Source organism: Rhinatrema bivittatum, chromosome 8 (assembly GCF_901001135.1).
Source record: "Rhinatrema bivittatum chromosome 8, aRhiBiv1.1, whole genome shotgun sequence".
Lineage (NCBI taxonomy): Eukaryota > Metazoa > Chordata > Amphibia > Gymnophiona > Rhinatrematidae > Rhinatrema > Rhinatrema bivittatum.
Window position 1 is genome coordinate 162,877,062 of NC_042622.1, and position 27,640 is coordinate 162,904,701.

Genomic DNA, 27,640 nt, shown 5'->3' on the forward strand with positions numbered 1-27,640 from the left:
TAACCTCTTTAGTCTTTCCTCATAGGGGAGTTGTTCCATTCCCCTTATCATTTTGGTAGCCCTTCTCTGTACCTTCTCCATCGCAATTATATCTTTTTTGAGATGTGGCGACCTTATTATCAGCCTAAAACCTGGTGAGAAAGGAGGAGAGGATTTATCAGGAGGACGATAAATGACAGCTTCCTGGAAGGGTGTGGGGTGATTAGGCAGATGGCGTGGGCCTCAAAGGAAGAAAAGGAGTGAAATTGAGGTGGGAGAAAGGGTTGACACCTACAGAAGGGGGGGAGAGCAGCAGTCCAGCACCACCACTGCCTACTGCGGGAGGTGTATGGGAGAAAAGATGACCTTCATCCTTCATGACGGAGAGCAGCAACGAAGCAGAGTCCTCAGTGGAAAGCCAAATCCCAGTCAAGGCGAGACGATGAAGAGGATGACAGAGAAAGCATTCATGAATGTAGGGGGAACATGAGGGATAAGACTGGAAGGGGTAACGCTTTGATGTGCGGATGAGGGGAAAATTGCCTTGGAGGACCCAGCTGAGAGGAGGAAGAGCAGGAGAAGAGAGGTGAGAAGCTCTCAGGGATGGTGGAGATGGCTGCCTGAGAGCAAGCAAACGTTGAAGCTGATGAGCAGTGGGCAGGGCAGAAGACAGAATGTAGAGAATGAGGACGGTGGACTTGGCGTTCATAGTGGTTTGCAGCAAGGAATAAGATTGGGGAGGATTAGCATCAGGAAGAGTGGATGTTGTGGAGCCATAGGAATGTACTGGCTTGAGGTCATGCTATGGGCTGTGCATCCCCTGGAGATTGGAAGGTCCTTCAAGGCAGCAGGGAGAAGCATGCAGACCCCACCCCTCCCCAGTACCTGGCCAGCTGCTTGAGGAGCCCAGCCCAGAGGTGGATCATGATGGCTTCCAAAGTGCCTTCTGTTCAGAGCACGTGTGGCTGCACTATCTGCCATTAAGAGAATGTGCCTTGGGGCTGCAGTGGCCTCACATAGTTCCCTGCACTAAACCTGCACTATAGAAGCCTATAGAGAGAGCTCCAGCAGATCAGTGGCAGGGCAGTTTCTGACTCACTTCCTCAGCCAAAGGCAGAGCTTTAAACAGAGCAGTGGGAGCACTCTATTTCTGTGAGTGAGGCAGAAGTAGGTAGAAGGGTGTAGGGCAATGTTGGGTTTCTGGGTATGTAGCATTGTGTGTATCCTTTTTTTTTTTTTTTTTTTTTAAATCACTGCAGATGGAAGGGTTGATTGGAATTTGGTTTTATAAGTATTTAGTACTGTTTTGTATTATCCCTTTAGATTATTGTAATAGGATAAGGGTATGTGACTGTTTTTACATGATTTTGCAGATGTCTGTTAAATCACTTTGGGCTACCAGTGCTAAGGCAATCTACAAGTATAATTTATTTATTTATTTATAAAATGTATTAATTTCTGTCCAATTTTATGACAAAAATTTCCAAAGCAATGTACATGTTTATCACATAAAATCATACAGATAATGAAAGAAAATATACATCCATTAAAACAACATAACATATCATATTGCCATCTTTTTATAGCCACCATGAAAAGTTTACCAACTCAGCCCACAGCTCTAAACCTTGGGAGCATGCCCAGTTTTAATTTGGAAGCTCTGATAACATCAATAAATCAATAATAACATACTACAAGTATAAATCAATAACACACATACTATGTGTAAATAAATCAATAATAACATGCATTCTACAAATATAAATAACACATTACAAGTATAAATAAATCAATAATACCATACTACAGCTATAAATAACACACATACTACAAGTATAAATAAATCAGTAATAACATACAAGAATAAATTAACACACATACAAGTATGTCAGATAAAGTTTTCTTAGTTTGTACAAAGTTTCTCTTTTTCTTTCTACCTTTTTCCTCCATAGCTATTTAGTTCTTTTATGTTATTATATATAATCTCAGAATGTTTTTACGATGCTTCTATCTTACACCATTTGCATTTAACTATGACATGTTATTCTGTTCATTAAGGAGCGGATTTTCAGAGCCCTGCTCGCGTAAATCCGCCCAAAACCGGGCGGATTTACGCGAGCAGGGCCCTGTGCGCCAGGAAGCCTATTTTACATAGGCCTCCCGGCGCGCACAGAGCCCCGGACTCGCGTAAGTCCCGGGGTTCTCCGAGGGGGGCGTGTCGGGGGCGGGCCCGGTCGTCATGGCGTTTCGGGGGCGTGTCGGCAGCGTTTCGGGGGCGGGTACGGGGGCGTGGCTACGGCCCAGGGCGGTCCGGGGGCGTGGCCGCGCCCTCCGTACCCGCCCCCAGGACGCGGCCCGGCGCGCAGGAGGCCCGCTGGCGCGCGGGGATTTACGCCTCCCTCCGGGAGGCGTAAATCCCCCGACGAAGGTAAGGGGGGGGGTTTAGACAGGGCCGGGCGGGTGGGTTAGGTAGGGGAAGGGAGGGAAGGTGAGGGGAGGGCAAAGGAAAGTTCCCTCCGAGGCCGCTCCGATTTCGGAGCGGCCTTGGAGGGAACGGGGGTAGGCTGCGTGGCTCGGCGCGCGCCGGCTATACAAAATCCATAGCCTTGCGCGCGCCGATCCAGGTTTTTAGTAGATACGCGCGGCTCCGCGCGTATCTACTAAAATCCAGCGTACTTTTGTTTGCGCCTGGAGCGCAAACAAAAGTAGGCTATTCGCGCGCCTTTTAAAATCCGCCCCTGTATTTTCCTCCTTTCAGTTCAATGTAAGCCGGTATGATGTGCCTCACAAATGTCGGCAAAGAAAAGTCTATAAATAAATAAATAAATGTACCATTACTCTTTGTAAATGAATTGCCTTACTGTGTGCGTGTATATTGTACTCCACCAATATTTGTGGATTGGTGGATTATAAATGATTAAATAAATACATATGTTATCTGTAAATTTTTTGTCATGTACTCTGTAAATAAGTTTAAATTTTGTACTCTTGTAAAGTTGGTTCCGTAAAGTTGGTTCCGTACTCTTGTAAAGTTGGTTCTGTTATCGCTATCCTTCTCGCCTTTTAGTTGCAATTTTGTGCGATGCTCTCTACTTTTAGAGCCTCAAACCTTCCTCTGCCAGTTGTCCAATTCCCCCCCCCCCGTTTATTGTAACTTTCCTCCTTTCTAGTTGAAATGTAAACCGATATGATGTGTACTTTAATGTCGGTATAGAAAAGCTGTTAAATAAATAAAATAAATAAATAAATATTACAAGTATAAATAAATCAAAACATTCAAGAATAATCAATAACATATATGCAAGTATAAATAAATCAATAATATACATACTAGGTGACAGCAGAAAAAGATCAATTAGTTCATCCTGTTTGCCCACTTATTCCAGTCCAGACTGCTGAGGATACATCCCGGCTGCCAGCAACAGAATATGAACACTTGCAAGAAATCACTCCTTATCCAGGACAATCATTTTTCTCTTCCAAGTTTGTCCTTCTACTCCATCATCTTGGGTAAAAGAGCGTACAAAGTATCCTCCACCTTCCTATGTCCACCCACAAAACTCCATAAAAATCTAAATAACCAGCAATGCTAATATGTAGAATCCTTGAAAAAAATGTTAATTTATTCAAATGCATTTGCAAAACTATAATATAAAGCAAATACAAATAACGCATCTCACATGCATAGTACTAAGTTTCCCCAGCCAAACATATATTAATCTTAATCTTTATAATTCTTTCAGTTTCTGGAGTCCCACCTGGAGGCCCTCGGTCGTTCCTATGTGAGAGTCCTCCTGTCCGAGATCTTCCCCAAGAAGCTCCAGCTCTTCCCTCAAGTGCAAGCGTGAGTAGAATTTGAATTTCTGTCCTGCCCTTTAGCACTCCCCCAGCTACCCAAGCACTGAGCCACACACTCCTCACCCTCACCTGCACAACTCCCCCAGCTACCCAAGCACTGAGCCACACACTCCTCACCCCCACCTGCACAACCTTCCCAGCTACCCAAGCACTGAGCCACACACTCCTCACCCCCACCTGCACAACCTTCCCAGCTACCCAAGCACTGAGCCACACACTCCTCACCCCCACCTGCACAACCTTCCCAGCTACCCAAGCACTGAGCCACACACTCCTCACCCCCACCTGCACAACTCCCCCAGCTACTCAAGCACTGAGCCACACACTCCTCACCCCTACCTGCACAACCTTCCCAGCTACCCAAGCACTGAGCCACACACTCCTCACCCCCACCTGCACAACTCCCCCAGCTACCCAAGCACTGAGCCACACACTCCTCACTCCCACCTGCACAACCTTCCCAGCTACCCAAGCACTGAGCCACACACTCCTCACCCCCACCTGCACAACTCCCCCAGCTACCCAAGCACTGAGCCACACACTCCTCACTCCCACCTGCACAACCTCCCCAGCTACCCAAGCACTGAGCCACACACTCCTCACTCCCACCTGCACAACCTCCCCAGCTACCCAAGCACTGAGCCACACACTCCTCACTCCCACCTGCACAACCTCCCCAGCTACCCAAGCACTGAGCCACACACTCCTCACCCCCACCTGCACAACTCCCCCAGCTACCCAAGCACTGAGCCACACACACCTCACCCCTACCTGCACAACCCCCACTCTCCACCCAGTGACCCAAGCTTCTGACTTTGAGAGGATTCAGATTTATGATAAATTTCTCATATGAATGGGCTTGGGATTTTATCCCTCCACCAGCAAATTACTTTCTCTAACCATTTTTACAGAGCAACATCATGTAAATCCGCCCCCCCCCCCCCCAGCAATACAGACAAGACCTAGCAGACATGCAGATACGTACACACAGAGACAAGTCTGACACATTAACTCCCATGCTATGCTGCATAATCAGTATATCTCGATTATGCTACCATCAAACTTGTATCGAAGAAACAGACATAGACACACACACACACAACAAAGCAAGAGAGTGGAAACCTCTGGTGTCTCTGCCTTATGTTTTCTGGCTCAGCTGAGATATTAAACCTTTTAGTTGTATTGAATTTTTCCGTTATTAGTGTACAGCAGAAGCTAAGTGTCACTCTATCCCCCTCCCCAATCTCAGCAGTGATCCCCAGGGGGACTGTGAGCAGTCTTTAGCAGGGAGCTTTGTGGTGAGTCTATTGCAGGGATAAATCACAGTAATTCCATTAGGGTTCCTGGACTGACAGGGATGGTTGTGTATCTGCTTTTAATTTTTACTACTGGCCTTCTGCGTGATGTTTTCTGAGCTGCAGGCTTTGTCTTCCTGGATTTCCAGCTTCCATCTTGCCAGCTCATAAAAGGAACAAAAAAATAAAGGAAGTATTAAAAATTCAGCCTGAAACCCTGATGAACATATGACCAGGACAGTGCAAAGGATATTACAGCGTGTTTATAATTAATGTCACTATCAAAAATCTAGCATTCCACATACAACTCAAGCAAGAGCACTCAAGCCTGAGCCAAGTGTATGAATGAAGCCCACGAGCATAGGCTGGCCCCTGGGGCAAAGGGGTGTGCATGGTGATGTTAGGCATTAAGGCTGAGTAATAAGCTGGGGTGGCAGCTTCCTTTCTACTTACTACAGTAGACGGACAGTAATAGAAGCTGTGATGCTGGTTTTGGAAGTAAGAACTGGTGTACTGCGTCAGATCAAGGTCCATCAGACCCAGTATCCTGTTTCCAACAGTGGCCAATCCAGGTCACAAAGTACCTGGCAGGATACCAAACAATATTTAGATCCCATGCTGCTAAAACCCAGCGATAAGTAGTGACTTTCCTCAAGTCTGCCTGGTCAATAACAGTTTCTGGATTTTTCCTCCAGGAATTCGTCCCGAGGCTCCCTCAAGTACAGCAGGCAGTCGTAAGCACCCTCTCCTTGAGCTTCCATGCAGAGCCGTGCATACGCCAGAGGCAGAAGCTTAGTGTCTAAGGCAGGGGTAGGCAGATTTGGTCCTGGAGTACTGCAAACAGGTCTGTTTTTCAAAATGTTTGTAATGAATATGCATGAAGTATATTTGCATACACTCTCCTCTGTATGTAAATCTATCACATGTATGTTCACACTGGATAGCCTGAAAACCAGGCTTGTTTGCGGCACTTGTGGATCAGAGCTACCTACCTGTGGTCTGAGGAATTAACTGCCTCTAAATTTGCGTCTTACCCTGCAAGCTCTCAGCTTTTGGGCACAAGACGCCGCCTCTAGTCATATCCCTGATCAGTCCAGACAAGTGGGTTTTGCATCCCTACCAACAGATGGAGGCAGAGAATAAAAAGCTTTCAGGCACTGCTACTTAACCGAGAGTGCCACCTGCAGTCCCTCAGTATTTCTCTGTCTTCAGCAGATGGTAGAGGTGCAAACCTGCAGTCCTTTAGTTAAAGTAAAATAAGATTAGTTTAGGATTAGAGAGAAGATAGAAGACTGAAGACAGGAGTTCCCAGAGGTGTTAGGTTCCTTCATGGGCCATCCCTCTGGTTGAACAGGGCAAGCAGGGGGTTGGAAATCCCTGGCCAGGCTCAACCCTTGATTCAGGGGGAGGGAAAGTCAGAGGTCCTGGTTCTCTCTCTCCCCCTGAGGTCCTCTCACCCAGGTTGACCGACTGCAGCATCCTGGAGGCTGTTTCTTTAAGGGCTGAAGTTAAACAAAAACAAAAAAAAAGGCAGTAAGGCCTGTTTGTTTTTCTCAGTGGGAGGGACTGAGGAATTTGTCAGCTGGGCGTCGAGGTGAGGAGGGAACTGCACAGCTAGAGCTGTATTTCAGCACCCGGTGGCTGAGGCTTTATTTCTCTTGCTTGGGGTTATTTTTAGCTGCAAGCCACATCACATGCCATGCTGTCTCCTGCTGAGCGCGGGAAAGCCTGTCGGGCCTGTGGGGAGAGGCGCTCTCGCATCAGTGCAGCCGTTTTCTAACCCGCCTGTGTCTCTGGAGGCGAGGGAGCCTCGACACAGGGAGCAGGCACTGCACTCGTGCTGCAGGCCCTGGGAGAAGGCCTGGGGGGGGGGGGGGGGGAGTGAAGGAGATGGCAGCCATCTTAGCTCCACATGGCAGAAGTCCTGCCATGGCTGAGGAAGGCAGGGACTCCCCTCCCCCATTGCACCAGGGTTCTGGAGAAGGGGAGGACCTGCCAGCGGGCCCTGGGAAGGATCTGAAAGCTGGGGAGCAAGGAGACCACGGCAAGTTTTCTGCGGATTTTGTTTTGTTACTGCATGAGGCCTATCTCACTCAGGAGAAGGCGGGTAAGTGGCCAGCCATACAGAGACCCCAAGGTAAGGCTAAGAAGATTCGAGCAGAGACACCTCCGAAGTCGGGGGCTTTTTTGCATCTGCTGAGCCTGGATCGGTCACGAGGACAGGATTCCTTGGAGGACTCTGATAGTGAGGATCCAAATGGCGATGATCTGCAGGTGGACCAAGGTGCTGGTCAGGGTGCAGATCCCACAACTGGGCAGATGGGTGGTGACCTGGATGCAGATGAGGTCTCTCTGGTGGAAGGGGATGACTAAAGGGTGATCAAGTTATTCTGTAAAGAGGAGTTGTGGCCGCTCATCCCTCAGGTTCTGGATGAGCTGGGGATTAAGGTTGTACAGGAGGATTCCAACAACCTTAATCCCTGGTGTCAACCCGGTGTTGGAAGGGCTGCATGGCCCACCGAAGTCTTTTCCTTTGCCAAAGCAGGTGAAGAAGCTGATCGACTGAGAGTGGGACTTCCCGGAAGCAGGATTGAAGGTGGCCAGGCTATGGCCAGGTTGTACCCACTGTCGGAGGACACCATGGAGCTGTGGAAGATTCTTAAGGCGAATGCGGCGGTGTCAGTGGTGACAAAGAAGACGACTATTCTGGTGACGGGATTGACAGCCTTGAAAGATGTCCTGGGCCGGAAGCTGGAGATTCTGTTGAAAAGGCTGTTGAGGTCTCAGCTTTGGGCCTCAGAGTGGCGGTCTGCGCGAGTCTAATGCATAAGGCTTGTTTATGCTGGGTGTAGAAGGTGCAGAAGAGGACCGCTGGGACATCTGCTGATCCTGGTCAGGATGCTTGTTTGGAGGTGGGGGTAGCCTAGCCTAAGTAGCGGATGCCCTCTATGATATGCTTTGCACTTTGGCTAGGAATATGGTGTCAGCGGTAGCCGCACAACGTCTTCTGTGGTTGCGTAATTGGTCAGCGGATGTTTGGTCAAAGGCGCAGCTTTGTAATCTCCCCTTCAAAGGAAAGTTGTTGTTTGGGGAGGACTTGAAGAAGCAGTTGGCAGATTCTAAGGAGAATAGATTGCCTGAGGATAAAAAGGGAAATAAGAAGACCTTCCCGCCTCGCGTCCAGTTCTGGGAGATGAGGAGATTTCAGTCCAGTAGGGGTTTCTTCCAGATCCTCGCAGAAGCAGAGTAAGGTAAGACAGCAATCCTTTCGAGGAACCCGGAGGTTGACTAGAGATGGTGCAGGACAGGGTTCTGGTGGTGCGAAACCCACTCAATGAAGGCAGGCTGGTCCCCTCCTCCCTGATAGCTTTCGGAGGAAGCTTGGCCCATTTTTACGAGGAGTGAGCCAGAATCACTTTCGACCAGTGGGTTCTGGAAGTAATAAGAGATGGCTATCCTTAGAATTTTGGTAACCTCTCAAAGAGACCTTTGAGATGTCCTGTTCTACTTCACCCGTCAAGTGGGCTGTGATGCGGGACACTCTTCTACGGCTGCAGTGATTGGAAGCCATGATCCCAGTGCCACAGGTAGAGCAGGGACAAGGAAGATATTCGGTGTATTTTGTGGTTCCCAAGAAGGAGGGGTTGTTTCGGCCCATTCTAGATCTGCAAAGAGTTAACATGGCCGTGTGCGTGCCATGTTTTCAGACAGTGGTTGCAGTGGTACGCAAGGGAGAGTTTCTGGCCACCTTGGATCTAACAGAGGCATATCTCCATATTCCCATCACATCAGACCATCAGAAGTTTCTTCATTTCATGATATTAGGAGAGCATTTTCAGTTTTGAGCACTTCCCTTCAGGCTAGCTACTGCACCAAGAACATTTACAAAGGTGTGGTGGCTGTGGCCTTCAGATGGGAAGGGATTCTGGTACATCCATACCTGGATGATTGACTCATTTAGGCAAAGTCAGAGGTAGGGTGTCACTGTTCCATGCGGCGGATGACAAAGCATCTGAGGTCCCTGGGCTGGGTGATAAACCTAGCGAAGAGCCATCTGGAGCCATCCCAGTCCTTGGATTATCTGGGAGCACGATTCGACACCCAGTTAGACAAGATGTTTCTTACCCCAGAAAGGGTCCTCAAGTTAGTCGTAGGTGGTTCATCTGCAGGACCTGCCAGTTCCCAAGGTTTGGGATTATCTTCAGGTGCTAGGCTCCATGGCTTCTACACTGGATTTGGTGCCATGTGCGTTTGTTCACATGTGTCTGCTTCAACAGTCACTCCTGTGCCGTTGGAATCCATTGTTGGTGGAATTTCAGCTGCCATTGCGGCTTCAGGAGGAATCCAGGTCCAGCCTCTCATGGTGGCTGACACAGCCCAATTTGGAGAGGGGAATGGATCTAGAAGTTCCAGACTGGGTGGTAGTGAGCCCGGATGCCAGTCTCAGCAGTTGGGAGCGATATGTCAAAGTTATGCAGCCCAAGGACAGTGGTCTTTGATGGAAGCGTCCTGGTCAATCAATTGTCTGGAAACAAGTGCGGTCTGGAAGGCGCTGTTATTCTTTCTTCCTCTGATTCAGGACTGGGCAGTATGTGTGTTCTCGGACATTGTGACGACAGTGGCCTATATCAATTGGCAGGGCGGAACGAAGAGTCGTCTGGTGGCTCAGGAGGTGCAAGAGCTATTTGCCTAGGTGGAATTTCATCTGGTGCCTCTTGCAGTCTCTCATGTGGCAGGTGTGGAAAATGTGCAGGCTGATTATCTATCAGACAACAGCTGGACCCTTGAGAATGGGAGTTGTCAGCGGAGGCATTTGCGCTCATTCAGAGCAGGTGGGGCACATCCCAGTTCGATCTCATGGCAACAAGGAAGAATGCCAAGGCAGCCCAGTTTTTCAGCCACCGGAGGGAGTTCGGCTCCGTGGGGATCGACGCCCTAGTTCAGCTGTGGCCAGAGAGACTCCTGCTGTATGTTTTCCTTCCGTGGCCGCTCATGGGTTGGGTGTTGTGTGGCATCGAGCAGCTTCAGGGAAGAATGATTCTGGTAGCAGCAGAGTGACTGCGCGAACCGTGGTTTGAGGACCTGGTTCAGTTAGCAGTAGACGGGCCCATTCAGTTAAATCACCTGAGTAGAGTGTTTCGTCAAGGAGCCATCTTCTCGGAAGCAGCCTGGCTTTTGAGAGACGGCATTTTTACTTAAAGGGGTATTCAGAGCCAGTGATTACTACTCTTCAGGCTAGAAGATCCTCTACATCTTTGGCGTACATCAGAGTGTGGAGAGTATTTGAGTTCTGGTGTGGGGTCCATGACGTTGATCCCTTGCAGGCGAATGTTGCCCAAGTATTGGGGGTTTTGCAAGAGGACTTGTCTTGGGTTGCTTCCGGGGAAGGTTACAAGGACGATCCTTGACTTCTCATCCGGACGTGGTGCGTTTCTTTAAAGGAGCGAAGCATTTGCGGCCTCCAGTCCGTAGGATTTATCCATTCTGGGATCTTAATCTGGTTCTCCGGATGTTGTGTGGACCCCCTTTTGAACCTTTGAGAAGGGCTTCTTTGAAGGACCTTACCCTGAAAATGGTGTTCCTGGTGGCGATTTATTCGGCGAGGATAATTTTGGAACTCCAGGCCTTATGGTGCAGGGAGCTGTTTTTGCTAATTTCCAATGATGGGGTTTCTTTGAAGGCTGTTCCTTCCTTTTTGCCCAAGGTCATGTCGGCTTTTCATTTTAGACAGATGGTGGCATTGCCGGGACTGTCTCACCTTGAGCCTGATTCTCACCAAACACAGGAACTTCATCTTTTGGATGTGCATCGGGTGGTTCTAAGATATCTCAAGGTCACGAATGGTTTTCGGACCTCGGACCATCTCTTTGTGTTATTCAGTGGACCAAAGAAGGGTTGCAAAGTGACTAAGAGTACGATTTCTCGTTGGTTGAAGACGGCAATAGTTTTGGCCTGTATTTGTGAAGGTCGGTCGATCCCTGAGGGATTGCAGGTGCATTCCACTCGGGCACAGGCAGCCTCCTGGGTGGAGTGTCAGTTGGTGTCTCCGCAGGAGATTTGTCAGGCAGCAAAGTGGTCCTCTTTGCACACTTTTACTAGACATTACCGTTTGGATGTCAGGACCCCAGAGGAAGGGCTCCTTTGGTAAAAGTGTACTGTGTGCAGGTCTTTCGGGATCCCACCCAGTGTAAAGGGGTTTGGATGCATCCCACTTGTCTGGACTGATCTGGGGTATGAACAGGAAAGGAAAATTTGGTTTTTACCTGCTAATTTTCGTTCCTGGAATACCACAGATCTGTCCAGACTCCCGTCCCAGTTTGATTGTGAGTAATGTTTTCAAAAGACCTTTCCTGATTCTGGATGCTGCTGGTGTTGCAGAATTTAATATTGTGCTACAGAAGTAGGAATAAAATTATACATAATTCTCCGTGATTTGAGATTCAAAGTTCTTTTTCTTGGCCATAGTTCAGGGGTCAGTTTTGGTTGGGAGTTCCAGCTTGTTCCCTAGCTCACCTTACTGGGAGACATCCTTGGAGTTTGGGGTTTGACATCTTGGCTTGGGTACAGGTCAGTACGGAGGGACTGCAGGTGGCACTCTCGGTTAAGTTAGCAGTGCCTGAAAAGTTTTTATTCTCTGCCTCCATCATCTGCTGGTAGGGATGCAAAACCCACTTGTCTGGACTGATCCGTGGTATTCCAGGAACGAAAATTAGCAGGTAAGAACCAATTTTCCTGTTCTTTCCCTCAGCCGCCAGCAGTGTCCTCAGTCCAGCTTAGGGAAAGCTGTGGAGAAAGCTGCCTATCGGGGACTCCCTCCACTTCTCATGCCTCTGGCCAGAGATGGGATTGGGGTGAATCGATCTGTACGGAGTACCTTTGAAACGTGATTCGCAGCAGTGAGTGAACCATCTTGCACATTATCCACTTAAAAGTGAGCACCAAAGTGGGTATTCAGTGCCTGTAGAAGAACCCTGATCAGACTGCTCATAATCCGTGCCTGCAGCCAGAGCCAAAATATCAGGCCAACGCAATACCAAGTGTGAAAAAATGTGCCTCCAAACTGGGCACACATTTTTTTAACACGTGCACATCCCCCTTTCCTGGGTGCCCAATGCAGTATACAGATGAGCTGCCGGGCTAAAAAGGACACACTAGGGATAAACTGTGTGTCCCTAGCACGTCCATGGCATCAGGTGCCCAGGAGATGTGGCTGTGCGCCAGTTAGGAAAACATCAATTTATGAGCATCCGTTTTCCTAACCTGATCGTCGTCAAGATTTTTTTTTTTTTCCATGATGCTTAAGAACATAAGAACATACCATACTGGATCAGACCAAGGGTCCATCAAGCCCAGCATCCTGTTTCCAACAGTGGCCAATCCAGGCTTCTTGTTCCTCTTACGTAGTATCGGGACGATACTGCTTTTCTGTGGTTCCTCAAACTTAGTATCCAGGACGAAAAGGTAACACAGAAAAGCAGTGTTTTTTGGCTTTTTTGTGGCGGCTTGGAGCACCTGAAGACTTAACACCAACTCCAGGCTGGGGTTAAGTTTTGCATGTTAAAAAGTGCACGTCAGGCACACGCTGATTGTTTGCTTCGGGTAATAGCTAATAGCCTCATCTACATGGCATTTACATGTGATGAGCGCTATGCGCTGGTTTGGACGCGCTAATCCCATTATTGCATGGGGAGTTTTGTAGCACGAAAGGAATAGGACAGCCCAGCCAGTACCAGGATGGAAACCTCCTCATTTTGCCAGGATCAGACTCGTGCCACTAAGGAACAATGTCAGGCAGGCTGGATGCCTGGAATGCCCTCCCAAGGAGATGGTGAAGACAAAAATTGTGACTGAATTCAAAAAGGATACCTAGTGGCAAGAAGATGGAAATAAAGAAATAAGGTAGCCTGTGGTAACTTTCTGCATGGGGTTAACCTGCATACAGGGCGGTCACATCCCTAAATATAAAGTACTGGGGTAACCTGCATAGACCAGCAGTTACAACCCTAAACAGGTGAGGGGATAACCTACACTGAGAGTCAGTTACACCGCTAAACAGAAAGGGAGGGGGTAACATGCACAGAGCAGCAGTTATATCCCTAAACAGAAGGTGGGGGGTAACCTGCATGAAGCTTTAGTTCCTGTTTGTACCCCAGATCAGTCCAGACAAGTGGGTTTTGCATCCCTACCAGCAGATGGAAGCAGAGAACAAAAACTTTGAGGCACTGCTACATATCCATTAAAAAAAAAAGTGGGTTTTTTTTTCTTTCAACAGCAACAGCTCAGGCTATTCCTGGTTTAATCATCGGGGCAGGCCTGGGCTGGGGAAGGGAGAAGTGTAGCTCATCTGTTTGCAGCTTCGGGCTACTTGGGGAGCGGGAGGCTGCTTTGGGCCGTGTTCCCCTCCTCTCCCACATGCCGCGATCATGCGGCTTCTGTTCCTCTGTAGAAGGCCCGGCCACATGAAGACAAGATGACTCCTACAGTGATTTCCCAACGCGGAAAAGCTTGTTGGGCCGGCCACCTGGCTCAGGGACAACTGAATGCAGCGGCGCTATGCCACGATTCGTTTCTGGAGGAGAGGGGCCCTCCGGGGGAAACTAGGCTGGTAGGAGAGCCACAGGTTCCTAAGGCCCTGACAGGATCAGTACTGGGAGCCTAAACAGCCTGTCAGGCAGGAGAAGGTCTACAGCTCGGAAGGTGCCGGACTCCCTTCCCTGTTGTCTCTGGTGATCTCGGGGGGGGGGGGGAGGAGATGCAATCTCTGGGCTGGACAGGGGAGAGGATGACTAAGAGTTTTCCTCAGAATTTGTCTTGCTTATGCATAAGGCCTTTTTAACCAGGAAAAGTACTGGTTATAAAAGGGCATTTCTGTCAGCTGTCTCATTCTTCTGCAAAGAGGCCGAGGGACTCCTTGGTCAGGGGACCTCCTTCGCCGGCTGGGCCTGGACCATCCTGAGGGGCCTGGCGGCTCGGATGATTCAGACCTGGATGACCCGGAAGATGGTCTTGAGGGTTGGTCCGAGGGCGGATCAGGATGACCCAGCAGATCTCATGGTGGATGTCGATCAGGACGGGGATAAGAATATGGCTGATCCAGAAGAGGTCTCTATAACGGAAGGAGATGACCCGCTTGTTGGTTTGTCTGTACAGTAAGGAGGAGTTGAGGCCTCTTATTTCCCATGTTGGGAAGGAACTGGGTATTAAGATGGTCCAGGAAGAGTTGGACAATGAAGGGGTTGATCCGGTGTTGGTTGGACTCCAGGGCCCACTGTAAGCCTTTCCTCTCCCTAAAAGGATCAAGAAGCTGGTGAACTTGGGACTTCCCAGAGGCGAGCCCCAAGGTGGCTAGAGCTGTAGCAAAATTGTATCCCCTCATCCTGCCACTGCTGGTATTGCTGAAGGTGCATGCTTCGGTCTTGGCGGTCACTACAAGATGACCATTCTGGTTGCGGGTTTGGCAACAAGCCTGCAAGTGGGGATCTGTGGAAATCTGTTGCAGAGGGCCTGTTTATGCTTGGTCCAGAAGTCTCAGGAGAAGTCTTCAGCAGATGCTGGTGTTAATAGCTAGGCCACTCAGGTGGAGGCCAGGATTGAGTATGAGACTGATATGCTTTATGACTTGAGCTGGACTTCCGCCAGGAATATGGTCGTGGTTGCCTTGGTGCGACATGTGCTGTGGTTGCAGAATTGGTCAGCTGATATGTGGTCCAAGTCTCAGCTCTGCAATCTTCCCTTTAAAGGAAGGAAAATTGTTGTTTGGGAAGGATCTGAAACAATTGATGAAGATTTTGCCAGAGTCTAAAGGGAATAAGCTGCCGGAGGATAAGATGACAGTTAAGTTTTTTCTGCCTCGCTCTAAGTTTCAGGAGGTGTGGTGGTTTTCATCCCAATAAGGGTTCTGCGCTGTGTTCAGGGCAGAACCAGGGGTCCGGTAGGCAGCACTCCTTTCGAGGCACTGTAGACTTCCCTGAGAAGGTTCCGACTAGGGGGCTGGCGGTAAGTTCTTCACAATGAAGCCAGACTGGTCCATTCTCGAGAGATATCAGTGGAACGCCGTCTATCATAGTTTTATGAAGAGTGGACCAGGAGGGACGCATACCTGGTTTTGACCTCAGATATGCTTGACCGCTGCCTGGATATCTGCTATGCCTGATTGCTGCCTGCCTACAACCCAGCTTACTATGGTCCTCTCCTACCATCCACAGAGACCCCATCTAAGTCCTGCCAGCTCTAGCACCCAAAGGCTCAACCCGAGGGGAATGAGGGCTGGTATAGGTGAAGGTCCTGATGGGTCTCTGTGCCGCCTGGGTCTACCTGCTGATAGTGGGAACCTGCAGGAGGACTCCTTGCAGGTCCACAAAGGCAACAGATTGCTGAGGCCATTGACTCGGCAAACTTGACTCCACTGCAGGCCATCCCTGGCATAGCCTGCAGGCTACAAGATCAATAAGGTGCCCTGGAGCACTTGCCCACTCTCATGGACTGGCTCTCCACTCACCTGGACGCACTGGCCACTCCTGTGGTGCTACCCGCACCAGTACCTCCACTGCCTGCAGTATCCAGTCCAGTTCCTCAGCTGCCAGGGCCACCAAACTGTGTTGAGGATTCCTGAATCAGTGCAGAATGCACTTCCAATTACAGGCCCTGTTGTTCCCCGATGATCAGGTGATAATCACCTATATCCTCTCCCTGCTTGAGGGAACAGCACTGGCCTGGGCATCTCCCCTCTGGGAGTGAGGGGACCCCCTTTTGCTAGACCTGCAACAATTCATAGAGCAGTTCTGCACTGTTTTCTAGGAGCCAGGCCGTGCAGCAGCCATGGCCTCCAAACTCTACCTCGGCCAAGGCTCCTAAATCCTAGCAGAATATGTAGTGGAATTCCAGATGCTGGAATCCAAACTGAACTGGCACGAGGATACTCTAGTCGCCATATTCTTGGAAGGCCTCACCCAGGAGTATTGTACGAGCTTGCCGCCAGGGTTCTTCCCACCTTGTTAGACGCCCTTATTGCCCTGACAAGCAAAATAGATTGCCGCTTGCAGCAGAGGGTTCAAGAGACCCATCCTGCACAAAAGACTGTCCTGTGACTCCTTGGTTCCAACACCCCCAGCTTTTAAAGTGATCTGAGAAAGTAGTGCTATCAGTGTCAGCATGAAAAAAAACCAAAGATATCCAAGGGCCCTCTGCTCTCAGCTGTTTCCATAAATTGCCCTGTCGCTCCCAGCAGTCTTGAAACCTCACAAATTTCTGAGCTGACTTTCCCCTCTTTCCTCTCTTTCATTTTTAAATTTTAAATTGTGATTTGCAACCCCCCCCGGACTTTGACAGGTTCCTCCTGCAGTTTAAAATAAAGGTACCCCCCCCCCATCCCATCCCACTGCCTACTCCAGTGGCCAAAACTATCCCTGTCGGGAGTGAGGGTGGCACTCACCCAATTCTGGTGGCTCCAGCGCTGGAAGCGTAAACTACGCTCAGTTTACACGTCCAGCGCTCACATGTGTATTCTCTCTTAGCCAGCAGTGCCTATACTACGCTCAGTTTAGGCTTCCAGCGCTCACATGTGTATTCTCTCTTAACCTTCAAGGCCTATACTACGCTCAGTTTAGGCTTCCAGCGCTCACATGTGTATTCTCTCTTAACCTTCAAGGCCTATACTACGCTCAGTTTAGGCTTCCAGCGCTCACATGTGTATTCTCTCTTAACCTTCAAGGCCTATACTACGCTCAGTTTAGGCTTCCAGCGCTCACATGTGTATTCTCTCTTAACCTTCAAGGCCTATACTACGCTAGTTTAGGCTTCCAGCGCTCACATGTGTATTCTCTCTTAGCTTGCAGTGCCTATACTACGCTCAGTTTAGGCTTCCAGCACTCACATGTGTATTCTCTCTTAGCCTGCAGTGCCTATAGTACGCTCAGTTTAGGCTTCCAACGCTCACATGTGTATTCTCTCTTAGCCTGCAGTGCCTATACTATGTTCAGTTTAGGCTTCCAACGCTCACATGTGTATTCTCTCTTAGCCTGCAGTGCCTATACTACGCTCAGTTTAGGCTTCCAGCGCTCACATGTGTATTCTCTCTTAGCCTGCAGTGCCTATACTACGCTCAGTTTAGGCTTCCAGCGCTCACATGTGTATTCTCTCTTAGCCTGCAGTGCCTATACTACGTTCAGTTTAGGCTTCCAGCGCTCACATGTGTATTCTCTCTTAGCCTGCAGTGCCTACGCTCAGTTTAGGCTTCCAGCGCTCACATGTGTATTCTCTCTTAACCTACAGTGCATATACTGTTCCCTATGTTCCTCTTATGCATCCGCTTTCATTTTTTGAATGATGCCCATTTGGCTTTAATTGTCTCTTTCAATTCACTGTAAGAGTATCTCTTCCACCCTCTCTCCCTACTTCCCTGGCCAGTCTCCTTTCACTTTGCTCTCTTGGGCTCCATCTCCTCCACCTGTCACTATGTCCCACTCCCCCTCTAGGCTCAATCCCTTCCATTCTATCTCCACTTTCAGAGTTTGACCCCTCTCTGAGTACTGCCCCTCACACAGGCTCCCTATGTCCCTCTCTCTCACACACACAAGCTCCCGCTCTCTGATGCACATACACACCCCCTCATACAGGCTCCCACTATCTCTTGCACACACTCCCATCCAAGCGTCCTTTCTCTCTCATGCATAAACCCTCACACAGGCTACCCATGTCTCTCTCTCTCAAACACTCCTGCACGCTGGCTGCCTTTCTCGCTCACCCCTCTACACATAGGCTCCCTTTTCTCTCACACACACAAATGCATCCCTTCACACAAGCTCTCTTTATTAAACATACACACACCCTCAAATAGACTCCCTCTCTCACAAACAAGCACCCTCACATACATACAATCCCTTTTTCACACACACACACAATCTCTTTTTCACAAACTCCAACTCTCAATCTCTCACTCATATGCACATTCCTTCACAATCTCCTCACATAGGCTCCCTTTTTCTGGCACACACACCCACGCACATGCTGTCTCTCACCCCTCAGGTTCACAGTCTTACACACACACACTCTTTCTCTCTCTCTCTCTCTCACTGGGGTCTGCTCCATCTTCACCATGAGTGGGATGGCCTCCGCTGGCAGCACGCCGAGGCCTGTACCATCTTCGCTGCGAGCAGTAGCCGTCCCACTCACGGCGAAGATGAAGCAGGTCCAGGTATGCCACAAGCGGAGGCCGTCCTCACAGTAAAGAAGGAGCAGACCTTGGCATGCCGCAAGCAGGACAGCCTCCGCTCACAGCATGCTGGAGCCTGCCGAATGCTGCGCAGGAGGGGAATTCTGCACTCCGTAGTAGCGCAGAATTCCCCCAGGATTCATTTTTTCTGGGCCTCCAGGATGGTAATTTTAAAAAGTGTCCCAGTATCATGCAAGTTTTTAATCTTGCTGATTGTTAGAAAAAAAGGGAAGGGAAGAAACTCCCTCATTTTATCATAGTCTCCCTTTTTTATAGTTAATGCTAGTGCGGTAGTTTTTCTTAGTATTTGCCCTCCAGTGATTGTCATTTTATTATATTATGATCACTGCTGCCAAGTAGATCCACCATCTTTATCTTTTGCGCCAGTTCCTGTGTTCCACTGAAAACTAAATCTAATTTAATTTCCCCTCTCACTTGTTCCACAGCCAGCTACTGAATGAAGCAGTTATTGATTGCAATCAGGAACTTTACATCCCATGCATGTCCTGATGTGACATTTACCCAGTCAATATTAGTGTAATTGAAGTCTCCCATTATTATTCTGTTGCCATGTTACTAGCCAGTCTAATCTTTGTTAGCATTTTGCAGTGTGTTTCCTCATCCTGGCCAGGTAGGCAATAATATATCCCCACTACTATACTCTTCACTTTTACCCTTGGAATTTGTATCCATAAGGATTCCAGACTGCAGTTTTGTATCCTGCAAAACTTTTATCCTGCTTGACTCGGTATAGAGCCATCCTTAACATATAGTGCCAACTTTCCACCAATTTTATCTGCTCTGAAATGCTGATGTAATTTGTACTGTAGTATCACAGTGGATCAAAAGCAGGTAAATGAAAATAAAGTCAGTGTGTTGCAATACTGGATTTTCCTTTGAAATATGTTTGTTGCTTATTAAATCAAACCATTCGCCTCAGATGAAGTCAGTTTTTGAGAAAGGATGTGAGTTCTGTTATCTGGTCACCTGGCCATCAGGAAGGATGTCGCATCAGACTGCCAAGCTCAGTCACATTTGGCCTGCACTTTCCCAAATAGAAATTCTTACAAATTTTTCCTGTGCTGGCGATCCCCAGTCTGTGCTGTGCTGCTAGCGGGTACATCACAGAGGAAGGGCAGGTACCTAGAGACAGGCTCATCATAACGGTGTGTGCGCCCCTCTTTTTAAACTTTTTATCATTTTCAGAATTTCACAAGCATGCATGCACTGGTTCCACAAATACAAGCAAAGAATTATAAAATAATTGGCAAAACAAAATCTCTACATAAACTTTAGTGAGGCTACAATCTTGGGGAGATCCAACCCGATATCCGAGCATATATTCTAACCAAGGAAAAACAAAAGAAAATAGCATGAATGGAAGACCCCCAAATTACCTTCTACCAGAGGGAGGAAGCAGCTCTCACAAACCCTGAATTTACACTTTCAAAGAATCGTAATTGAAAGGGCTCAAAGAAAGATATTTAACAGTGTTCAAAGCAATAACACATTTACAAGGAAAACGTAATGGAAACTGAGCACCAAGAGCCAAAGCATCTTGGTGCATTGCTAGAAACTATTTCCAGTGCTCCTGAGTAGAGCTAGGAATATCTGGAAATATGCACACTTCCTGCCCATGAAACAAAACAGACCTGTACTTAAAAAGGATCTCATTACAAGTTCAATAAACTAACCAATGCTAGGCCCCTCAACCAATGCAGTAACATTATCGTTCTTCGGAGAGCCCCCTTCCTGCAGTCCTAGCATCAATGAACCCTTTTGGAAAAAGAACACCCTGCAAATAAAAGGGATGGCTTGAACTGGAACATGCAAAGATTCACACGCGCACACACACACACAGTTCTTAAAGGTTTCCAAGGCAGAGCTGGTCAAACGTTTGTAGAAAAATCCAAGCCTCAGACATTTAAATGTCAAGCTTGATTTTCCAGATTCTCCGCCTTCCCAAGAAACGACTGAGCTAGACTGGATAATATCCTGCTGAAATGAATTGTCAGAGCTGTATATGTGGGTCTTAGTACTCGACTAGCAGGTGGTACTGCAGAGTGAAGTGCATTGACAGAGCTGTGTATGTTGGTTTCAGTACTAGAATAACAGACTGTACTGCATGGCAGGAATGAGGTGCATTGACAGAGCTGTGTATGTTGGTCTCAGTACTAGAATAACAGACGGTACTACATGACAGGAATGAGGTGCATTGACAGAGCTGTGTACGTGGGTCTCAGTACTGGAATAACAGACTGTACTACATGACAGGAATGAGGTGCATTGACAGAGCTGTGTACGTGGGTCTCAGTACTGGAATAACAGACTGTACTGCATGGCAGGAATGAGGTGCATTGACAGAGCTGTGTACGTGGGTCTCAGTACTGGAATAACAGACTGTACTGCATGGCAGGAATGAGGTGCATTGACAGAGATCTGTGTATGTGGGTTTCAGTACTAGAATAGCAGACGATACTGCATGGCAGGAATGAGGTGCATTGACAGAGCTGTGTACGTGGGTCTCAGTACTGGAATAGCAGACGGTGCTGCAAGGCAGGAGTGAAATGCATTGACGGCTGTGGGTGAGGATCTCAGTACTCGAACAGCAGGGTAATTCTCATTTATTTTAAAAAAAGAAAACTTGCAATTCATCAAAAGCCATTCTGAAGAGAGGTTTTCAATATGTCTTTTAAAGTCTTTAAACATTTCATAAGGTGCAGTTCCTCTAAATAGTTATCATTAAATACAATATTTAGATTATTTACAAGATCAGGTGTAAAGCATTGTGAAATTGTTATTACATGATGTGTTCCTTTAACATCCAGGTCAGGTTACCCTAGAATGCTCGCTAGATTTGGGGGGGGGGGGGGGTGTGATACTACTCTTTTTCTTGGTCCCAGTCTGTGCTCATGACTCAGGTCACCACTTCATTAATCGGGGTGTGAATTCTTCTCAAATACTAAGGCATATTTTGTGCTTTATAACTGTGGCGATGACCCACAGAGTGCGAGTCCATCGAGATTTACTGAGCTGTAGCCCAATGCCATGGATCCTATCCTGATACCCAGTACATGAGGGGATACCTAATTGTTTTGTGGCCTCTGCCCACACTGCATTACTGAACGGGCAGATCAGAAACAGGGGCTCCACGTTTCCTTCTGTGCGGTACAGGGAGGATGAGGGCAGTTGTTTCCCACATTAACCCTTAGCCTCATGTTACTCCAGACCCTGAGTCGCCCTAGTACTGAGAGAGCCATAGGAAGTCCCTCGCAGACGGTGGTATCCTGCGGTCTTACGGCTTATGGAGAATTTCAGTGTAATACTCTCGAGAGCACTGCGGCAAGGCAAGGTCATCGTAGAATGACCTCCTGAGTACGAGATCATACAGCTCTGTCCTGGAGAGTGAGGTCACTTCATCTACTAAGATATGCCAGGATGTTATGTATCTTATGAGAGCCTGAACATGGGGCGGGCAATGGCCTTGTACCCTGATGTCCATGCTGGGATTAGTGGCATGACCGATCTAGATAAGATGCGCTGCCAGTGACAGAGCCAAAACTCAGACATTGGTTCAAATTGAAAAAAACATATATAGTGGCACAAAACAGCACAGGGTTTATTATGCTTAAGCTCCCTCGGGTTGTTTTTTGGCAAACAGACGATCATTCTCCACACTCTTTGGATTTTACACCCCCAGAGCATCTCGTAGAACAGGGCATTCAGACTGACCATCAAGTTTGGAGTAGCGAAAGTGCAAAACTTAGATACACAAAGAAAGGTAAAAGAAAAGTCTTAAAAATGCAGACTTTAATGCACAGTGGGTGTTTCATAGTCTTCCATCTGGCCACCCACTATGCCACTCTTTCAGTTTTCTTCTCCCAGTTTCTATCTAGCACTGAGATTTCAGGCAATGCCTGGATCCCCTCTCTAAGTGAGAATTTGGTTTCCTCAGGGCCTACCCACATGGCATCGGACTTTGCTGTGTTCACTTTAGAGTCTGACACCTTTTCAAACTTCTCAACTGTCTCCCAGGGGGCGCACTTGAATCTGGCATTTGGAACAAAGCAGGTGATTTCATCTGCATATGCTGTCACTTTAATGTTACCTGCAGACGTTTTCCCTCCTGGGTGAACAGGGATCCCTTGGATGGCCTTATGCAGTTGGACTGCCCTTAGTAAGGGGTCTTTAGAGAAGACATATAACAAAGCACTGAGTGGACATCCTTGCCTGATTCCTGACTGGATCTTAAAACCCTCTCCTAGCCACCCGTTGATGATAGGGCCCACCATGCGCAGAGTGATAAAGACATGACAACCATTTAAAAGATGTCCCAGGAATACCATAATGTCTAGAGTCTCAAACATGAAGCCATGGTCAACTCAGTCAAAGGCCTTTTCTTGATCTAGTCACAGCAAATAGAAAGGAATCCCTCTTCTCTCCGCCAGTGCCACGAGCTCCTGCACACAGGCCAGATTGTTAGCGATCTGCCTGCCTTTCACAGCGCATGACTGCTCTGGGCAGATGAGGAATGGGGCCACCTTGGACAAGCAGTACAAAAGGACCTGGGCTAATATTTTGTAGTCACTGATGAATGGGCCTGCAGTTAGTCAGGTGTTATCTGGCGTACGTATCAGTTCATCTTCCAGAAGGCTACCGGAAAAGCCTACAAATCTTTAGTTATGTCGGCGGGACTATTTTCCAGGTCTTCTAGTTTAGCTTCATTGGTCGCAAGCTTTATGTGTGAGGGCAGTATTATCACCCTCTAACATCGAACCCAGTAAGGAGATTTTCTACTCTTTAGTTTGTCAGTTTGCCCTATTACTATTAAGACTCAAACCTCTACTATACCATCATGATTTCAGATCCGTTCTCCAGGCTATCCTGTGCTCCAAGGTAGATTACTGTAACTCTATTCTACTAGGTCTCCCAGCATCCACGATAAAACCCCTCCAGATGCTTCAAAACGCTGCGGCGAGAATCCTGACGAATACCAATCGGAGAGAACACATTACACCTATACTCAAGGATCTGCACTGGCTTCCAGTTAACTTCAGAATACTTCACAAATCCCTCACCATTATCCACAAAAGCATCCACCATCAGACCCCCCCCCCCCCCCCCTTGACCTGCTATATCCGCTCAAACTACACACCACGGCCAGATCCATTAGGGAGGCTTATAAAGGATCTCTACACGCCCCCCCCCCCCCCAAGCAAAGTCATACACCGAACAACTATCAGAGAACGGGCATTCTCAACAGCGGGCCCTTCAATCTGGAACGCCATACCCCCGGACCTCCGGCAAGAAACTTGTCTCCTAACTTTTAAAAAAAAACTTAAGACATGGTTGTTCGGTCAAGCCTTCCCTATCCCTAAACTAGCATCTCGTTTGTATAATCTACCTAGCACTTCTTACGCAGACAAGCCATACTTTCGCATAAACATGACTTAGATTAGAGATAGGCCACTCTAGCCTCCCTAAATACATTTCAGTAGTTAGTAGTTAGTACCTAGCTCCCCTTCTTCTTTTCCATTCCCAGTTGCATTCCCTTGTTTTATTGTAACTTTTTCTTCATCTGATTATGGTTTAATGTTCTTCTGCTATTTTGTTATTGTTAAGGTCTCTGTTCTCTGTAAACCGAGTTGATTTGATTTGCATCAAGAAAGTCGGTATATAAAAGCTACAAATAAATAAATAAATAAATAAATTACGTCATCCAGGCTTATCGTGCGTGACTTATTTATTTTACTTATATACCACCGTTACCGAAGACCAGGACGGTTTACAATAAAACATCCATAAATTAAAAGTACATAAACATATCCAAAAGACCATAAAATGGAGCCTTAAAATAAAAACATTATTAAAACAGACATTCATGTCAGTCTAAAAAAAAAAAAAAAAAAAAACACGGATTCTATCCCTTAATAAGTTATCTAGATCTAATAAAAGCATCCTAACTCTGTGCTTCGTCAAAAGCCATGCTGGAAAAAAAATCAGTTCTCAACATGACTTTAAAAGTCTTTGTGCAACCTATAAAACAGTCCAAGACCTGCACTTCATCAAGAGCCAGTCTGAAGAGAGAGGCTTTCAACACGACTTTCAAAGTCTTTTTGTACAGTTCATAAGGTGCAGTTCCTCTAAATCATCACCATTACATTCAGTTTCTGGCAGGGGTAACTCTCCAACATCCTCTTCTGTAAAAACTGAAGCAAAGAATTCATTTTGTCTTTCCACTATCACCTGGTCTTCCCTAAGTGCCCCTTTACCCCCTCGATCATCTAACAGTCCAGTTCAGAAGCTTCCTGCTCCAAATGTATTTGAAAAAATGTTTTTGCTTCTACGGTCAAATTCAGTCAAATTCCCTTATTCAAATTCTCTTTTTGCCTGCCTTGTCGATGTTTTGCGTCTGATGCTTGTGCTTTTTCGTATTTTCTTCATTTGTATCCTTTTTCCATTTTTTGGCTATAGTAGCCTATTTGCATCACCTTTTAACCATGCTGGCAGTCATCTGAACTTCCTTATGCCTTTTTTTTAATATGTGGAATACATCTGGTCTGAGCTTCCAAAATGGTATTTTTAAACCACTGATGTAAACTGTTAGAGGTGAATTGTAAAAGTCCAGCACACACCAAAATTGGGAGAGACATGCACAAGTCGGGCCCGCACGTGTGCCCATCGAATTTTAAAAGCCACCCAGGTTCGCGTATATCTCCCGCAGCAGGCACATCTCTAACGTTTTCAAAACGGGACTGGGACTGGGCGTGGTCTGGTCAGAACAAGGGATTTATTTTATTTAAATCTTACATTCTGCAAACTTCTATAAAGAATTATATCCAGTGCGGGTTTCATATTCCACACACATAATATGAAAATGCAATCCATGTCAACTATCACACAGACGGCACAGGTCTGCAGCATAACCATTGGTGCCGTTCATCAAAATACCAACATCCAAATGCCTCCTGAAACAACGTGGTTTTAAGGCCTTTCCTAAACTATTTAATGACCACCTCTTGCCGTAGATTCATCATCGGGGCATTCCATACCAAGGGCGCTACGTGAGAATCACGGATGAAATCCTTAGAGCATGGTTTTCTCAGTAATAACTGGGCCTGAGCAGGATGGTACCAAACTAACATCTTCCCAACAACGCATGGAGTGTCCTCCCTTAAAAGTTTAAAAATTATAAGCAACAGTCGGAATTTTATTCTGGGCGTGCACCCAGATCCCCTGACAAGGAAGTCTACTTCTGCTAGGGGCGAGGTGCAAGCTCCCTCAGTTCCAGCGTCTCCCAGCAGGAGGCGCTGGAACTGAAAGAGAGGTTTAAAGGGTCTGGGGTAAGGGGAGGGAGTGCAGATTATCAAACCGGGAAGGGGGGTTGGAGGACCTAGCTGTTCACTGGATGATCTGGTGAAACTGGCAATAGCGTCAGCGTGCGCTCCTTTTATAATTCCCCAATTTACGCAGTAGAAGCGGGATGTACTCCTAGGCATGCGTCCACTTAAAATTGGGCACACGTGCGCGCGCGGTCAGCTTATTTTATAACGTGTGCCAAAGAGCGCCTGCATACTGGTTTGAAAGTTACTGTCTTAACCTTTGCAGCTGCACTTCTAAGTTTTTTCCTAACCATCTTTCCTCATTTTATCAGAGTTTCTCTTTTGAAAGTTAAATGCCAAATTAGTGGTTTTCTTTAATGTACTCCCTCCAGAAAATTTCTGTAAAACAGGTGATGGATTGTCTGTTTCCCTTTAGGTGGGTACAGGTGGCCTGTCCGAGGCTGTCCATAGACTGGGGGACCTCATTCTCAAAACCACTGCTTACTCCTTATGAGGTAAGGCCAGTCTGGGACCGTGGTGCATGGGGGAGAGAAAACCCAGTCATTGTCCCTTCATTGATTGGGTCACATGAATTTTACTTTGTTTGCCCTCTGTGCCCTTTCTTTTCCCATTAAAATCACACACATGAGGGTTCCCAGACTCTCATGGGACTGCAGGACATGTGAGCTCCCCCACGGTCAGTGCTTCCGCATCATTCCCTCCAGCGCCTCCTGCTGGGAGACGCTGGAACTGAGGGAGCTGAGCTCCTAACCCCACCCCCATACCTAGTGCTCCCACATCATTCCTTACAGCGCCTCCTGCTGGGAGAGGCTGAGACTATGAGGTCTCCACAGTCAGTGCTCCTGCTCCATTCCTTATAGCACCTCTTGCCGGGAGAGGCTGGGACTGCAGGAACTGTGATCTCATACCCAATGCTCCTGCACCATTCCCTACAAAACCTCAGGGTGGGACTGCAGTGCTCCTGTACCATTCCCTCCAGCACCTCCTGCTGGGAGAAGCCGGTACTGCAGGAGCTGTGCTCTCTCACCCAGTGCTCCTGCACCATTCCCTCCAGCACTTTTTGTTGGGGTGTCCTGCGGGATTGGTTCATCACTTATCTGCTGTTCCTGAGGTTTGGGTTGGTGCCAGGTCCTGAGGGAAGGGGTTTTGTTCTGTTTCCCAAGTTTTTTGCGGGGAGAGAGTTTGTCCTTGATTTCTTTGTTGCTGAGGGGGAGGAATTTGGTGCCGATTTCTCTGTTTCTGAAGGAGAGATTGATTTTAGGCTGCTGTGGCTCTGAAGGAAATTGAATGGCAGCAGATCTACCCTATGGATTTCTATGCTGGACAGTCTCTGGGACCATGGACCGTGAACCATGAGAGCCATCACCCCTCAAGGGCTACTTGCAAGATCATGCAGGTAAGTAGGAAACGACAGAGATCCCAACTAATTACAAGGCAAGAGGTGTGCTGTTGCCTCTGAAAGTGAGTCAGATTGATGTGTGGTTCTGAGCCAGAAAGGTTATTACTTGCATTCCTGTAAGCCTTTGAAGAGCGGTTATTTGAAGATTTTATCATGTGCCGATAGCGCCATCTAGTGTGAGAAGCAGGTACTTATGACAGGAGAAAGGGTCTCACACAGGCCGATACAGTACAGTGCGCTCCAACGGAGCGCACTGTCAGCCTGCTCTTGGACGCGCGTTTTCCCTTACCCCTTATTTAGTAAGGGGAGGAAAACGCGCATCCAACCCGCGGCACCTAATAGCGCCCTCAACATGCAAATGCATGTTGATGGCCCTATTAGGTATGCGTGCGGGATACAGTAAGTAAAATGTGCAGCCAAGCCGCACATTTTACTTTCAGAAATTAGCGTCTACCCAAAGGTAGGCGCTAATTTCTTCCGGCACCGGGAAAGTGCACAGAAAAGCAGTAAAAACTGCTTTTCTGTGCACCCTCCGACTTAATATCATGGCGATATT

The 27,640-nt window shown here is 47.6% G+C and overlaps 1 protein-coding gene across 3 annotated transcripts in view; it reads left to right on the forward strand.

Annotated features, from left to right (window-relative positions):
• Positions 1–27,640, forward strand: part of DPH1 (diphthamide biosynthesis 1) — a 191,269-nt gene that overhangs the window by 160,664 nt on the left and 2,965 nt on the right. For all 3 annotated transcript variants that reach the window (XR_003858153.1, XR_003858152.1, XM_029612021.1), the window contains exons 9-11: positions 3,723–3,823; positions 26,101–26,179; positions 26,947–27,081. Coding sequence is in view for 1 of the 3 variants with exons in the window: in XM_029612021.1 (XP_029467881.1) it covers positions 3,723–3,823; positions 26,101–26,179; positions 26,947–27,081 (315 nt within the window). In the remaining 2 variants the exon portion in view is untranslated. The remainder of the gene's footprint in view (positions 1–3,722; positions 3,824–26,100; positions 26,180–26,946; positions 27,082–27,640) is intronic.